The sequence below is a fragment of the Cyclopterus lumpus genome, chromosome 22, assembly GCF_009769545.1.
Source record: "Cyclopterus lumpus isolate fCycLum1 chromosome 22, fCycLum1.pri, whole genome shotgun sequence".
NCBI lineage: Eukaryota > Metazoa > Chordata > Actinopteri > Perciformes > Cyclopteridae > Cyclopterus > Cyclopterus lumpus.
In genome coordinates, this window is record NC_046987.1 from 3,678,629 (window position 1) to 3,691,957 (window position 13,329).

At 47.3% G+C, this 13,329-nt stretch overlaps 1 protein-coding gene across 4 annotated transcripts; it reads left to right on the forward strand.

Moving 5' to 3' along the window:
- Positions 1–1,797: 1,797 nt before the first annotated feature.
- Positions 1,798–13,181, forward strand: iars2 (isoleucyl-tRNA synthetase 2, mitochondrial). 4 transcript variants are annotated; one of them, XM_034563675.1, is made up of 24 exons: positions 1,798–2,217; positions 2,612–2,734; positions 2,914–3,067; positions 3,155–3,303; positions 3,532–3,581; positions 3,695–3,801; positions 4,087–4,180; positions 4,720–4,835; positions 4,940–5,109; positions 5,193–5,283; positions 5,379–5,530; positions 5,758–5,918; positions 6,253–6,355; positions 6,855–6,948; positions 8,043–8,123; positions 8,653–8,761; positions 8,956–9,058; positions 9,177–9,299; positions 9,381–9,512; positions 9,610–9,716; positions 10,103–10,248; positions 10,328–10,518; positions 11,743–11,887; positions 12,353–13,181. In XM_034563675.1, the coding sequence occupies exons 1-24, from the start codon at positions 1,951–1,953 to the stop codon at positions 12,496–12,498; spliced, it is 3,114 nt and encodes a 1,037-aa protein (XP_034419566.1). In that variant the 5' UTR covers positions 1,798–1,950; the 3' UTR covers positions 12,499–13,181. The 4 variants fall into 4 exon arrangements, with proteins under 4 accessions (XP_034419566.1, XP_034419567.1, XP_034419568.1 ...); XM_034563676.1 differs by having other exon boundaries at positions 4,090–4,180; XM_034563677.1 differs by lacking the exon at positions 8,043–8,123.
- The last annotated feature ends 148 nt before the right edge of the window (positions 13,182–13,329 follow it).

Here is a 13,329-nt window from a genome sequence, read left to right on the forward strand (position 1 = left end):
CTGATAGAGACTGACAAAGACTGACTGAAAGAGACAAAGACTGACTGACTGACACTGAGACAGAGACAGTGGCTGACTGACTGAAACAGTGACTGACTGACTGAGACAGTGACTGACTGATTGAGGCTGACTGAGACAGATGGACAGAGACAGTTACTGACAGAGACAGAGTCTGACTGACAGATACTGACTGACTGACTGAGACACTGACTGTGACTGACTCACAAGAGACTGACTGACGTACAGAAACTGACCGAGTGAGACATAGAGACTGACTGACAGTGACTAACTGGAAGAGACAAAGACAGAGACAGTGGATGAATGAAACTGAGATAGACACAGTGGCTAATTGACAGTGACTGACAGTGACTGACTGACTGACTGACTGACGGAGACAGAGTCTGATTGACTGACAGAAACTGACTGAGGCAGACTTTGGCAGCGGGGTGTGGTTAGGCTCAGTTGCAGAGGGGAGGGAGCAGGGGTGTGGTTCAGGGAACAGTGCCATGATGTGTAATCCGCCTCAGCTGGGGTCAATTGAATGTTTGTCTCTTCAATATAAGAGCCGTAGTAGCTGGAGAAAGAGAGGGGACCAGACGCTGACCAGACGCTGACCGAAGCGTTCAGAAGCAGAACGGAAACGGAAGCTTGAAATAATAAAGCCGGTTACTTCCGAAATATCGTGTGTTGCCCTCTTTTGTGGGACTCACACCTGTTACAGTGGAGCCCAACGTGGTGCCTGGCATATGGATCACGAGGAGCAGCACGCCGAGATGCCGACGCAGCCGATCGTGGCGCTGGGGCAGATGCTGGCGGGGATCTGCTTTAACAGTTATAATATTGTGAAATTATTAATATAATCATTGAATTTGAGCTGACTTTCAATAAAAATGGATGCCGGCCCACATGACCGCAGTTGTTTATGGGGTCAGATCAGTTCTCCACTGTAACCACTGGGGGCCGTGAACACACCTTATTCTGAACACACGAGACGTTCAGATGAGAATATATTCATGCACACAACCTTACAAAATAAAACAGCTCCTTCGATGATAATATTCTGTGTTACTCATATTCTGTCCACCCCCCACATGTATGTTATGAGATCTGATACTATCAATTCGAACTAAACAACCAATAATAGCTACATTAATTAATGTCATTGTTTTAATAATAATCCGTACTTGTTACAATATTGTTAACTTTCTGGTTGAGAAGTATGGTGTTGAAGAACCATAGTGTGACCACTGGTTCAAACTTGAACTGTTTATTATGGATGAAGATTATTATTATTTGTATTACATTTATTAGTAATAATGAAAAAAATAATACTTGAAATAATGAGAATCCGTTCTTATGTCTGTATTTTTCCAATTAAAGACTGTGGAGTTGTAGTTATTAACTTTGACCACGAGAGGGAAATGAAAGATCTGATTCTCAAGCACTCCATCCATCCATTTTCAATACCGCTTATCCTCATTAGGGTCGCAGGGGCGCTGGAGCCTATCCCAGCTGACATAGGGCGAAGGCAGGGGACACCCTGGACAGGCCGATTCTCAAGCACTGTCAAGCTTTAAATAATAAATACGTGCGCTTTTCAAAATAAAACCACGTTTTTATTTTACCAGAACATAACTTTTGATGTATATAATCTTACAGAAGAACGCAGTTCAATCACAATTAATACTATTCACTATTGTGTCCCTCGATGGTGGATCGATATCATCCTCCAGCAACCGCTTGCGCCACATTAGTTTTAAATGCGAACTTGTTTAATATTTGACCCAACGCAGTTCCCGTAGTTGTCCTCGCTTCAATTTCTTCCGGAAGAAACAAAGCATTGCGCAAAGGGCGGAATGTAACACCGCCGTAACTCCACACTGTCACAACTCAGAAACAAGCAAACAGGCTTCACTTTTCTGTCATTTTCCTTGTCCACGGAGCTGCTTCATGCTGCTGTGCCGGGTTTCGGCAGTAAGCCAGACACTCACGAGATGGGGACGGAGGTCACACCGGGGAGGCGGCCTCCTCCACCGGGCTCTCTCCTTCAGCTCCAGCCGCTGTCATGTTGTAAGCCCAGGCGAAGTCAGCGCTAAGCCCGCAGAGGCAGGCTCTGCTCCGGGGCTGTACCGAGACACGGTGCTCCTCCCGCGGTCCGAGTTCCCAATGAGACTGACTGGACAGAAGCTGTTGGACCGAGAACTCCAGATCCAGCAGGTAGGACGCACCTACTGCACACGTCAAGTTCATCCCCCCACTGCTCACTGCGGTGAACTTCACACATTGAAAGCGCGTGACTCTAATTATGTTAAGTTACACTCTTGAGGGTTTACTCTTCAGATCGGCATGCACCCGGTGCGCCGAGAGGCAAACAGACAGACGCCTTTCTGAATTAGGCAGACTGAAAATAAAGTCTGGTGGATCTCGGCTGAAGTCTTGACTTCTGCTCGGTGTCGCATCACAAGTGACGTGTCGACCTCTTGGTGCGCGTGCACACTTGGATAACTGTCTCACAGTCTCTCGATGGTTAAACACTGCTACAGAGAGCTCGATAGCAATAATGTATTGTTTTTGTCACATGAAAAATATGAATTCTTGCCATTATCTGCAGGAGTGCGGCTTTGCAGATTTGTACTCCTGGCAAAGAGAGAGGAAGGCCAAGAAGGAGTTCTGCCTCCACGATGGACCCCCGTATGCCAACGGAGACCCACATGTAGGACATGCACTCAACAAGGTGATCCGTTAACAGCCTGCTTGTCATGTTTCAGATATCCCCTTCTGTTATGGTGCATGATGACTTTTTGACAGCTGTCAACACCGATAAGTCGTTGTTGTTGTTGTTGTCGGAGCTCTAAGCTTTCTGGGTGGCAACGACACTGCCAAAATAAAATAAACATGTCTTGCCTGGTCCAGATCCTGAAAGATATCCGAAACCGCTTTGAGATGCTGCGGGGGCGGCAGGTCCACTACATCCCCGGATGGGACTGCCACGGCTTGCCCATCGAACTGAAGGCTCTGGGGGAGTTGGGGACCAGCGGCCTGAGCCCCATGCAGATCAGACAGAAAGGTAGAGAATGACAGACAGCTGGACGGGCGGGACTGCTGTTAAGTAAATGTTTTTCCGCAGCTGCTGTAATGTTTTCCTCCCATGCAGCGCGGCAGTTTGCGGAGGGGGCCATAGCTCGCCAGAAGGCTGCCTTCCAGCGCTGGGGGTTGATGGCGGACTGGGACCAGTGCTACTACACGTATGATGGGGCCTACGAGGCCGCTCAGCTGAAAGTCTTCCAAGAGATGCACGGCAAGGTGGGCAACGATGCTCTATTCTGGAAACACTCGTATGGCATCGTGCAAAGACTCAATAACCTAGTTGATGTGCCCCGTAGCTGTTAAGTCGCTTTGGATAAACGCGTCAGCTACGTGAAATGTAATGTAGTATCATACTAGTTATTGTAATAGGGGATTACTGCACAGGAATGGGATTCAAACTGAATTTAGAGCCTAATATAGATTTTTCTTCTTTGTGGTTTTCAGGGGTTCATCTACCAGGACTACAAGCCAGTCTTCTGGTCCCCCTCATCAAGGTACCTGAGTGGGTTAGCTGATGCAGAGGTCGCTGCATAGAGGCCTCAGTATTTAGAATCTATTCTGGATCAGCATCTGTGGTCCGCTTTGATCCGGTTTCTGTCCCCTGTAGAACGGCCCTGGCTGAGGCCGAGTTGGAGTACAACCCTGAGCATGTGAGCAGAGCCATCTACGCCACATTCCCCCTGAGCACACTGCCACCTGAGATGGCCTCAGAGGGTAAGAGAGAGACACACACACACACACAGAGTTAATTCAGCCTTTGATAAGATTACACTTCTGACTGTGTGTGTGTGTGTGTGTGTGTGTGTGTGTGTGTGTGTGTGTGTGTGTGTGTGTGTGTGTGTGTGTGTGTGTGTGTGTGTGTGTGTGTGTGTGTGTGTGTGTGTGTGTGTGTGTGTGTGTGTGTGTGTGTGTGTGTGTGTGTGTGTGTGTGTGTGTGTGTGTGTGTGTGTGTGTGTGTGTGTGTGTGTGTGTGTGTGTGTGTGTGTGTGTGTCCCTCAGCAGGATTAGAGAGTGGTGTCTCTGTGTTGGTGTGGACCACCCAGCCCTGGACCATTCCTGCCAACCAGGCCGTCTGCTACATGCCCAACGCCCAGTGAGTAGCAGCAGCACACCGTTAAAGTTATACAGCGGCCATCTCTCTGCACACACGACTACGCGCTGTCGTTTTTAATTGTTGATCTTCTAATTTTTTTCCAGATTGATTTGATTTGAACTGTTGAGTATAATAATGAAATAATGAAACATTTTCTTCAATTTGTCTTCAGGCATTTTCTGACCAACCAGCGGTCTAAAACCCAAATAGGCAAGAAAATCAGCAAATATTCCCTTTTGGAAAATTGCTTTCATAAACATTCTTAAAATCAATTATTGCCGTATGACTAATTGATTAATGGACAAAATCATCTCAAGCCCAGATATTATGTCATCTTGAGCCAAAAATCAGCGGTGTCCCTGAAACCACATTTCCCATCAACCCTGTGTTTTCTGATACAGCCCACATCTGTATTGAGGATTACCAGGAGCTGAGAAACAGTGGAGGGACAGAACAGTCTGAGGCTGATACCGGAGTTTAGGAGTTAGAACTCTTAACTTTTCAAACCTTAAAGCACTCGGCGTCCTCGTTGTTTGCAGGTACTCGGTGGTGAAGAGGGCGGACAACTCTCAGCTGCTGTTGGTGGCCACTGAGCGCACAGCCAGCGTGGCAGCACTGCTGGCCACAGAGCTGGAGAGCATAGGCACCTTCACAGGTAACACACACACAACCAACGCACACACACACACACACACACACACACACACACACACACACACAGTTCCAACCATAACCACCCCGATGTCCCTTTGTTGCAAGGCTCCCAACTTGAGGGCGGGATCTGCAAACATCCAACAATTCCTGACAAGGAAGTGCCGCTATTGCCGGCCAATCACGTGACTATGGCGAAAGGCACGGGATTGGTCCACACGGCGCCAGCTCACGGCATGGAGGACTACAGTGTGGCGTCGCAGTTCAAACTGCCCGTGGTACGTTCATTTACAGCTTGTCCCATTCAAGACCAGAGGCGAAGCGTCTCGGTGTAACTGTGTGTGCTTTTCTTCTGCCAAAGGAGTGCATGGTGGACGAGGACGGCAAGTTCACTGACCTGGCCGGCCCTGAGCTACAGCATCTGTGTGTGATGACAGAAGGCACTGACAAAGGTACAGCACGACAAGGGAGAGAGGGGACACACTTACTTGGCCCATGTGGGTGCGTTGCATGCGTTGTTTAGTTTTCATATCTCTGTCTGTGCTAGTGATCTCCATGCTGGCGGAGTGCGGCGCTCTGCTGAAGGAGGAGCAGTGCGTCCACAGCTACCCGTACGACTGGAGGACCAAGCAGCCCGTCGTCATCAGGCCCAGCAAACAGTGGTTTATCAACACGGCGTCGCTTAAAGACAAGGCCAAGGTAAAGCTGGAAGGCATATTTTTAGTTTGTGTTGAGCTCCCTTTTAATTTGCTGGAGAAAAAAAAAAAATGCAGCCTGTTACTCGTGCAGATAATGCGATGATGCATTGTGCTCTTCCAGGAAGGGACTCACTTCCTATTTCGGGTTTGTTCTAAAGGAAGTAATACCTCTGTCTGTCTGTGTGTGTGTGTGTGTGTGTGTGTGTGTGTGTGTGTGTGTGTGTGTAGGAGGCACTGCAGAAGGTGCGTGTTTTGCCAGAGTCGGCGAGGGGCAGCCTGCTGACCATGCTGGACAGACGGACATACTGGTGCATCTCCAGACAGCGAAGCTGGGGCGTCCCGATCCCAGTCTTCTACCACAGAGAGACTGGAGAGGCTCTCATCAACAAGTAGGCTGATATGCGCACGCACGCACACACACACACACACACACACACACACACACACACACACACACACACACACACACACACACACACACACACACACACACACACACACACACAAACCGGATTGGGCGCAAGCTTTGATACGCGCTGATATTCCGAGTGTCTGTCCTACTCGATTACTTCTTTTCTTCGTCTTGTATTTTTGCTGTAGCTGTCTGATTTTATTTTATAGCGGTCCTGACATGTTTTGTTCCTGGTGAAGCCCTTTTGTAAATGTGTTTTTTTAATTATTATTATTGTTATTATCGACTAAACCTTCTTACTGTCTCTGCAGGCACACCGTGTCCCATCTAGCAGAGCTCTTCAAGGAAAAGGGCAGTGACTGTTGGTGGGAGCTTCCTATTGAGACGTTGCTGCCAGATCAAGTGCTCAAGAATGTGAGTGTGCTGCATGTGTGACGTGTGACAGTGAGATCAAGAGGGTGGGTGAGGGCCAAGTCGTGGGTTGAAGCGCATCAGTGACGCCTCACATGATATTGGCAGTGGTGCGGAATAATCCCTCTAATATGATGAATATTCTAATTATTAATGCCTCTGCTTACTGAGAGCTGTTTGGCATTGATTAATTATTTTTAGTTCCCTCTCTCCTGTCCACCTCTTAAAGAAAGGTACAAATAAGTGAAGATTCCCACTCGGCACGATGTCATTCGTGAATGTTTGTTGCTATAACAACTGGCAGAGCTCAGAAGGACGCATTACTAATGTTTTAAAAACACTTTATCAAACCTCTCAAAGGCCATGATCAAGCTGCACTAATCAACATATTTCATATTAGAGTAGTCCAACTGGCTTTTTTTCTTGACCTAGCTTTGAATATGATTATTTACATTGTGCCAACGGACTAATCGCCACGTTCTCCATCGCGTGTCCTTCTCAGAGTAAAGCCGGTCCAGTGACGGACTACGTTCGTGGAGAAGACGTCTTGGACATCTGGTTTGACAGCGGAGCTTCTTGGGCTGCTGTTCTAGAAGGTACGTGGAGTCCAGTTCATTTCCTGGAATGAAATACTGTCACAGCTAAGGATTCAAGTTTGACTTTCTTTAATTTGATTATATAGAACTGCTAATAACCTCTATACCAACATTCTTTCTCTCTAGTTTTCACAATCTTCAAGGAAGTTGATATTGTACATAGACGTGATGATGTTGCTCGTCCACTTTTCCGTCTCATCATCACGTTCTCAGAGCAATGACATCAATGGCTGCCAGCTTTCCAAATGCCTTTTAATCAACTCTCCAGTCATTAGTTTTATTGGAGAGAAAGCTACTTACACACACTTGCAAAGTGTATTGTAAGTAAAAGCTGCCCTCAAACACGGATTAGAAAGGAAGTGCAGCCTCAGCGTACCAGGGTCACTGGCTTTGCGTAACCTAATCTAGCAGCGAATCTTCAAACCATTCAAAAGGAAAAAACGCTTTTTACAGCAGAAACTGAGTTTTCCTGGTAGCCTTGATTACCATAGTTACTTTCTTTTGTGGAACTGTGGGAAAAAAGTGTTTGCAGGTGAAAAAAGTGTTTGTTGTTGTAACGCTCCTTTCGGCCACAAGAGGCCGACGTGCGCCACGCCCCGTGTTCTACGTCGGACTAAAAGCATTCCTGTTTTCTTCCAGGGGAGTTTTAATTTCTCCATAAAAGGTAAACACGAGTTACGTACAGTATATGTTGTATGTTAGCACGTTATGTAAAGAAAAAGTCACCGGAGGAAACGGGAATGCTTTTAGTCCTATTTGGAATAGCCTCTTGTGGCGGGGATTAGTATTACAACAACAAACACTTCTTTACTTGCCAAAACCTTTTTATTTTCATCTGTTACAACAGTTGTTATAACAAGTGAAAAATATCTAACTCCTGAGATTATCCTACCAAAACCTTCTTAAGTCGTGAACTATCGATACAAGATAAAACTATTCATATCCCACTGAGAACATTTGTTGTTGGGCTTCTGTGGGCGCGACTCAATGTACGGCAACTAACTATGTGTCCATGACCACTCGCAAATCCGAGACCAAGTGGCTTTGTGGCGGCGTTCACAGTCGCCGTTCGCTTTTGTGTTGTCATTCTCCAGAGAAGATGGAGGGAGACGCTGAGGAGCCCGAGTCGCGTCTCAGCTGGCTCCCCGCTCCGCTCCGCAAACCTCTGGCCTCAGGTGGTCCGATCACCGCCCTCCGCTGTGTCTTTGTCCCTCTCCGTCTGGGCTTCTTCGTCCTGTTTGTCTGTCTGCTTGCAAACGTCCTCCAGGTCTCTCATCTTTCCTCTCCTGCGCCCAAATACTGGAGGTCCTTCAGTCCAATTCAGCGTATTGATTAACACTCGTTAAAAAAAAAACACGCGTTTGTTTTTTTCTCTCTGTTTGGCAGTTTGTTTGTTTTTCCAGGAATGGCCTCAAACTCTGAACTTCTTTTCCTTTCTTGTCTGGTCTGTCGGATGGATTCAGGATGGAGGTGGACGAGGCTGAAGGCTCTGTGCCTGTGATGCCGTGGCTATTTTTGGCTGTTTGGACAAGGCATGCTTATTGGTCACCTTTTTGAGTGCACACATGCTAAACACTGGCTGGTCTCTCTTGTCTTTTCCAGACGTTTCTCTCCTCTGGGCACTAACCGTTTCCTTCATGGAACCTGTGTGACTGTGGAAATAACTGACTCGCTCCTCTTTTCTCTGCGACCCTAACCCTCCAGAGTCCGACTCCAGGGCAGACGCGTATGTGGAAGGGAAGGACCAGATCGGAGGCTGGTTTCAGTCCTCGCTGCTCACCAGCGTCGCCGTCAGGAACAAGGCCCCTTACAAGTGAGCCCCCCCCCCTCCCCCGATTTCATTCCTCAACCCCGCCTCCCCGGAGCAATGTAGGCCTTCTGGTGACTCTTTGAAGTGTCGAGTATTATACCGCTAAAATAGTTTACGAAAAAACATATACACTTTACATTTTAATTCAACTTAAGAGTAATAAATACACTATCCTGTTTTTGCGTTTGTGTGTGCAGGTCTCTGGTGGTCCATGGCTTCGCTGTCAGTGAAAAAGGAGAGAAGATGTCCAAGTCTCTGGGCAACGTAGTGGATCCCGATGTAGTTATTAATGGAGGGAAGGTAGGTCGGTGGAGAGATGCTCAGTTTTGATTTGTTCATATGAAGAAAAGAACAGCGTTCTGCGATCATGAAGTGTTCCTCCTGCACACCTTCTCCTCATGCGTCCCGCCCTCTTCAGGACCCCAGTGTGCCGGCCTACGGCGCGGACGTGCTGCGTTGGTGGGTGGCGGAGTCCAACGTCTTCTCCGAGGTTCAGATCGGACCCACGGCGCTCAACTCGGCCAGAGACAGCATCGGCAAGGTACCAGCGGCGCGAGGACATGGCGCAAAGTGGCCCGTTACTTGTTCCAGGCTTTCACACTCCCGTGTTTAACCTTCTCAGCTGAGGAACACCCTGAAGTTCCTGCTCGGCAACCTGCAGGGCTTCGACCCGCGTGTGCAGGCCGTGGACCCCAAAGAGATGCACTACATCGACCAGTACATGCTGCACCAGCTCCGCGAGTACAGCATCAAGGTGCGTCTCGGTGCACACCGTGTGCCTCTGTCCCAACAGTATGAGCCGCTGACTGGAGTGTGTGTGTGTGTGTGTGTGTGTGTGTGTTTGTCTGCAGGTGACAGACGCCTACAGCGAGTTTGATGCCGGCAGGGCGATCCGTGTCCTCCAAGCCTTCATCACCAGAGATCTCTCCAGCTTCTATTTCAGCATCATCAAAGACCGGTAAAGGCCACCACACGAGAAGACGTGCTTGTGTTCCTCCAATCGCTTCACTTTGCTTCAACCCCCGTGGCCTCATTAGAGACTTTTTGGGCTTTCTTAATTTTTCTATCATTTTGGCTGGGGTAAATGGTGTGTGTTTTAAAAAAAAAAAAATAGTTTTGGAAGTTCAACCTATTATAAGTACCACGACTATTCCAGTAGAAACATCATGACCAATGATGTTGCTAATCAAAGAAGTCAGTGAAAGTGGAAAATAATATGGCGAAACATATAATTTCACAGCAGTTTTTGAGGCAGACATTTTTGTCTTCTATGGCATGAGAGCAAGATGTTCTTTTTAAGTATCTTTCTAAGCTGTCGTGTCTCTCCTTCTGCCTCTTCAACAGGTTGTACTGTGACCCCGAGGACTCGCTGGGCAGAAGATCATGCCAGACGGTTTTGGAGGAGATTCTGGACGGGGTGACCCGATCCATAGCGCCCATCCTGCCACATCTCGCTGAAGAGGTGTACCTGCACGCTCCAGGACACGACGGTGCGTGTGTGTGTGTGTGTGTGTGTGTGCGTGTGTGTGTTCTCAACCCCCTCTGAATACGCTCTGTGTTCTCTTGCAGGAGGGGAGACTCTATTTAAGAGCGGCTGGATCAAAAGCAGCTCGGTGTGGCGGCGCCCCGGATTGGAGGAGGCGGTGGAGGGCGCCTGTGCCATCAGGGACTCCTTCCTGTCTTCCATCCCGGGCAAGAATGCAGCTCAGTACGACCTCACCATCGCCATCGAACCCGGTTTGCTGTTTGAGCTCATGGAGGTAAATAGAGAGAGAGAGCACAAAAGACACTGGGAATGACTTCACATGTTCAAATGCTGAGGCAACGGGTCAATATTTCAAATATAGTTATGGTTTCCAGTTTAACTCTTTTTAAAAAAAAAAGTATTATTGTATTTTTTTTTAAATAAAATGTTTCAGCCACATATCATGCACTAGAGCAGGGGTGGGCAAACCTTTTGGTTCAGGGGCCACATTGACTTTTAAAATTTGACAGACGGGCCGGGCCAGTATCAGATGGATGGAGAGCAGGGGCGTTTGTAGGATTCCAGGAAAGGGGGGGCTAAGCCCCAAGGGGAGTGTCACCCTTGTGAATGGGGCCCCTGACATCCATTGTTTCTGACAGTTCATAGATTGGTTCAATCAGAGTGTGAATTTGCTCAGTAGTTTTGCTTACATTCAGTATATGATAACACAAGAGACAGAATTTCAGGGTCATAGTGATATTTTATGCTCATTTGGACACCATCACTGAGATAAAGATGAACTAGTTCAGTGTCAAATATGTCATTCAATGGAAAAAAATATTATAATAATCTATATTAATGCAAAGAATAGAGAGATGTCGATAGTTATTTCTTGTATTTCGAATTCGCTCGTTCACACTCGCTCAATGGAGACAGTTTCTAACTTCCCTTTCATTTGCCTCAAGTAAACCTGAATGTAAGCAGGAAACAGTTGTTAACAACTACAGACACATTCTGTAACTACCTGGACTTACAGGTAAACCTGAATGTAAACAGGTAACACTCGTTAACTGCAGGAGCGCGCACGCGCAGCCCCGAGGGTACGAAGCGTTACAGCGGTCTTTACTATAATTTATAATTCATAATACTCAGCGGACCGGATCAAAACGCCCAACGGGCCGACTCCGGCCCGCGGGCCGTAGTTTGCCCACCCTTGACTAGAGTCATGCACACTAATAATAATAATAATAATAATAATATAAATGTGTGATAAAATATTATATAAAATTGTTCCAACTAAATGGGTTGCAAATCATCTGTATAACAGGCATTGATAAATCGCCTGTTCTAACTTTATAACAAGGTGCAACATTAACTGATAAGGCAACACAAGTTAACAATACTATCGATCTATCATAATTGGATAAGATCAAAATATAACATATGCGATGTTGGAAATCCCCAAATGCTGCTATTTCCATATGGTCCGTCTCATAACCTTCCTCCTCTCCACTCCCAGTCCCTCCAAGAGGAAGCCACCTCCACCTCCTCCCAGCTGGCCGAGCTGATGACGGTGGCGCGGGTCAACCTGGCCAGCGGGCTGCCCCGGGACCTGCCCCCAGATGCCCCGCTGAGCCACGGCACCTTCCTCATCAACCTGGAGGGTGAGGAACGGCTGAGCCAGTCCAGAGGCCGGCTAGTACAGTCTGCACCGTGTCTGAAGAGACCTTTCTCACGGCACCGTTGTTATTACACGTGTTATTACACCAGTGTAATATCACGTGTCCGGAGGGCCCTGTCTCGAGAACGGGATATCTCAGGAGCGTCTTGAGCGAATATCCACCTGGACTCAAGGATTGAACTGATTAGAATTTGGAAGTCAAAGGTCACTGTGAAATCACAGAACTGAAGAATGGATACGCTAATTATGATAAGCTCACATACATGTCTTAATAGGATAACAAAACAACAAAAAAAGAAGATATTTGTGTACAGACGTGCATGTAAACTGATACTTGTCTGATTGATTGATGTTTACAACCACAAGGTCGTAGTTGTAGTTCCCATTGTGTCAAACGGCTTCTTATTCTATTTAAGTTGTGTGATCATAACTCTCTCTGTCCGGTCAGGTGGTGTCATACGAGAGGACAGCGCCTACAGCATCGCGGCGGTGCCCACCTCTGCCGCCAGGTGCCCGCGGTGCCGCCGCTACACCGCAGACTCGGCGGACTGCCTGTGCCCGCGCTGCCAGACCATCGTGTCACAGGCTCACTGACTAAAGCCACGCGTCCCGTCGCCGTGACGACCAGTGAACATCGCCTCGGCCATTTTTGTTCCCCTGCTCCGGGTGAAGTTCCTCTTGAGGGCTGAACAGAGAGCCGGTTTCAGTCCCCGTCGCCATCGGCTGTGTTTTCCTTCATTTTGGCCGCTGCCAGGCAAGAGAACCTGCAGCTTTGGGAAAAGTGTCCTGAAGAGCAGATAGAAAAGCCTTCTGTCTCAATGCTCTTCAGGCCTAAATGTATTATGCACTTACAAACCACAAGGCCGAATGTCCATGTTGCGTTTTCTTGTTTACCCCGCCCCCGAGCACCAGTGACCTTTTTTCCAATTGACCCAATGAGGCGAGGGATGAAGATGAAGATGTCTGCTCACTGTGGATGAAGATGAAGATGTCTGCTCTGTGGATGAAGATGAAGATGTCTGCTCCACACCATCCGATAAGAGCACGAGCAAGATGGCTTCCCGTATGTTTAGTTGGGAACACTGGTATCTTCTGAGGATGCCGTTCACGTGGCTTATCGGTTGCTTTTTTAAATGTGTAAATACGTGGGAAAGGAAAGCATTATTGTGAGTGTCACTATGTGACAACAGTAGAGAATCTATATTGGGTTTGCAGAAGTTCTTGTAAATGCTTACTTCTCTATAATAAATCTGGTTCCATGGAAACGTTCCCATAAAGGTGTATGGAAATAAATGTCTCTAAATTATAAAAAATGGAATACTATGACATTTTCATGATATACTATGCCTATTTGAATGGCATTTTTTATGACCTAATATACTGACCTTTTTTATTTCAACATGCTGCATCATAACCTTTCTGCAT

What these genes read in the sequence shown, in the direction of transcription:
- iars2 (XM_034563675.1), top strand. Translation starts at nt 1,951, where the DNA reads ATGCTGCTGTGCCGGGTTTCGGCAGTAAGCCAGACACTCACGAGATGG. An exon ending in TGCTACATGCCCAACGCCCA is followed by an intron (nt 4,181 to 4,719) that starts GTGAGTAGCAGC and finishes CGTTGTTTGCAG; the next exon opens with GTACTCGGTGGTGAAGAGGG. An exon ending in GAGCATAGGCACCTTCACAG is followed by an intron (nt 4,836 to 4,939) that starts GTAACACACACA and finishes CTTTGTTGCAAG; the next exon opens with GCTCCCAACTTGAGGGCGGG.